Here is a 2,848-nt window from a genome sequence, read left to right on the forward strand (position 1 = left end):
TTAGGTGGAGAGCAAATGTTTTGAGAATGATGAGGGCAATGAGTGTACAAATGTACTTTACACAATTGATATATGTATGGATTGTGATAAAGTTGTATGAGCCCCTAATAGAACAATTTAAAAAAAAAGATTGGAGTCTCTTTTTTACTCTAAACTCTGATTACAGATCCTGGAATCTATAAATTAAGAGAAAGAGGGAAAACTGAAGCAAACAAAATTTATCCATGTAGGCATGGTATCTCCTTTAGACTCTACCTATTAAAAGGGAGCATTGGTCGCGTCGTGGTTACATGTTGGGCTGTTAACTGCAAGGTGCGACATTTGAAACCACCATCTTCTCTGCAGGAGAAAGATGGGGTTTCTATTCCTATAAAGAGGTACAGGCTCAGAAACCCACAGGGGCAGTTCTACTCTGTGCTGTAGGGTTGCTATGGGTTATCATTGACTCATTGACAATGAGTGAGTGAGTGACTCTACATATTAACACTAACATCAAGGACTAGAGTTCTTAATGTTAAGGGTTAACATCTCAGCTGATAACCAAAAGATTTAAAGTTCAAGTGTATTCCAAGGTCCCTCAGAAGAGGCTGGCTACTTATTCTGAAAAAAATCAGCCCCTGAAAACCCTATTCTACTCTGACGCCCATGGGGTGCACATGCATTGGAGTCAATGCAGACAACTTGGGGTTTTGTTCTGTTTTGCTTTTGTTCATGTTAAGAGCAGAGGTGATGGTCAAAGATTTGAGCTAACGGAAGGGCTGCCCTCCCTGCTCACCTCGTTCTGGCCACACAGGTTACTGACCAGCCTGGAGCATAAGCAGTAGGTTTCAGAACCCAAAAAGGAAATAAAGGAAAGGGGGCATAAGTGGTAAGTGAAGGATGACCAGAAGACAAAGATTTGGGAGGTGAACCAGGGTAAGTGAAGAGAGGGAGAGGGTGAGAGAAAAGTGATGAGCCCATGGGTTGGTGTAACAATCAAAGTTGCCCACCTCTGCTTGGCTTTACCCATGTCTCCCCATAAGGCCTTTGAAGCTCTTTGCAGTTAGATACCTGAACAGTCAGATTAGGAAATCCTACTGGCTCTTCATACTTCTTTATGTGCCTTCCCTTTGCAAGCCCCCCACCCCCCACCCCACTGCCTTGCCACTGAAAGCCTCCTCAGATTCCTTCGTGTCCCCTCCTGTGTTGGGTTTGCCTGCCTGCTCAGTTTGCTTCTGAGTCCAGGCTAAGGATGTGGTTGGCACCCAGCTTCCCTCTAGGCTACTTTGTTTTTTGTGGGTTTTTTTGGTCTGTATTAGCAAGTACTGACACAGCACATGTTGGGGACAAAGTATGGGCACCACACCACCCAGTTCCTCTGAAGTCCAATGGTGCAGTAATCCCAACTTCATTAGCAAATGCCACCTCAGCGGGGCAATGAGGAAACACAGTGTGAGATTAAAAGTCTTCAGAACTTTTGATTGGAAGGGTTTGATTGGAAGCTGGAATGATAACATTCAACTGCAATTCATCCAGTCCCCTCCTTACCAGAGACCTTCAGATAACCTTTCCCCAGAAGATTGAGAGCCCCAACTCAGCAGCTGGGGCTCAAGGTCTCTGTGGCAGTGCACAGCATTTCCAGACGCGGGAGGCACCGGGGGCTCTCTTGGCCTTCTGGTCTTGCTAGAAAGGGCATCTGCCTTATGCTCTGCACAAGCGGGTACAGGACTTCCCAGAGCCTGACTGTCCCTTGGAGCCCCACCGAACAGTAGACCAGAGAGGAAGATGGAGTGTGAGGTAGCGAAAAGGACACAGAACCAGGACTCAGGGGGTCTTCTTTCTCCAGCTGATCTGCCGAGAGACCTTGTGCAGTGTGCAGCTTTGCTCTGCACTAGAAAATATAGATCTTGAATCTATGCTATCCAAGCTCCCTCCCAATTCTACCTTTATTGGTTTTAAGTCACCCTGAGCTCTCTAAGGAAACATGCACTTTGATGGGAAGGGAGGGGAGGGGTGAACAGAAGAACAGGCAGGTAGAGGGAGAAGCTGTGCTCTCCCCAAACCTTGCGTGGCTTCATGAAGAGAGCCCAGTCTGCCTTGAGAAGACACCATGCGTGCATGCTGGTCAGGTGTCGCTGCCCACCACCCAACCAGGGGGAGACAAGATCCCAACCTTCAGGGTGAAAGGCTCATCTCACCTTCTGTTCTTCGGGCTTGGTTGGGGTTTCTCCCATCTCGTTCTTTTGATCTTGACTTGCTGGTGTTTGGATGTCTTCTTTGAATCTTGACATGGAGAAAGCACGGTGGGATATGGGAAAGAAACGGTCCTTCTTGATTAGTGGTAGAGGATCTGGGTAGAGGGCATCACTCTGCCACTCACCTCTCTGTGACTCTCAGCAAGTCACTTCTTTGGCTTTGCTTTTCTATGGCCTATAAGAGGGAGCTAGTCCAGGCCCCTTATTGTTCTTACTGTCGCTTATTTTTAGCAGAGCATTTCCAGGGGTGGGGTGAGATGGCTTAAAAGACACGCATACGGTCACATTCCTCCACCTCCGTTCCCTCTCCGTTCCAGAGTTCAAGACTTTTCAGGGATGTCCCAACTTCACCAGCCCTTCAGTATCTCCCAGACAAGGGATGTAATGACTTGGGCAGAAAAGCACGGAAAGTTCAAAATTCAGAAGAGGAATTCCCCTGCTGTCTGACCAATGATGGGTGCCCGCCAGCTGGCCTGGCCCTTCAGCTTCCATGGAAAGGCTGCTGCACAAATGGTCAGTGATTCATTCTTGCCTTGTACAAAGCACAGTGCCACCAAGTAATGATGTTCATGGAAAGAGGGCATGAACAAAGGATGACAGAGTTGAAAAATACC

At 47.5% G+C, this 2,848-nt stretch overlaps 1 protein-coding gene across 1 annotated transcript in view; it reads right to left on the minus strand.

Annotated features, from left to right (window-relative positions):
• The window catches only part of FCAMR (Fc alpha and mu receptor), a 19,042-nt gene extending 16,829 nt beyond the window's left edge, over positions 1-2,213 (minus strand). Inside the window, exon 1 of the mRNA XM_013003938.1 lies at positions 2,178-2,213. Coding sequence (XP_012859392.1) covers positions 2,178-2,213 — 36 coding nt within the window. The remainder of the gene's footprint in view (positions 1-2,177) is intronic.
• Between the last annotated feature and the right edge of the window lie 635 nt (positions 2,214-2,848).

The sequence above is a fragment of the Echinops telfairi genome, unplaced genomic scaffold (genome assembly GCF_000313985.2).
Source record: "Echinops telfairi isolate 266 unplaced genomic scaffold, ASM31398v2 ScPeMD7_7424;HRSCAF=8462, whole genome shotgun sequence".
Lineage (NCBI taxonomy): Eukaryota > Metazoa > Chordata > Mammalia > Afrosoricida > Tenrecidae > Echinops > Echinops telfairi.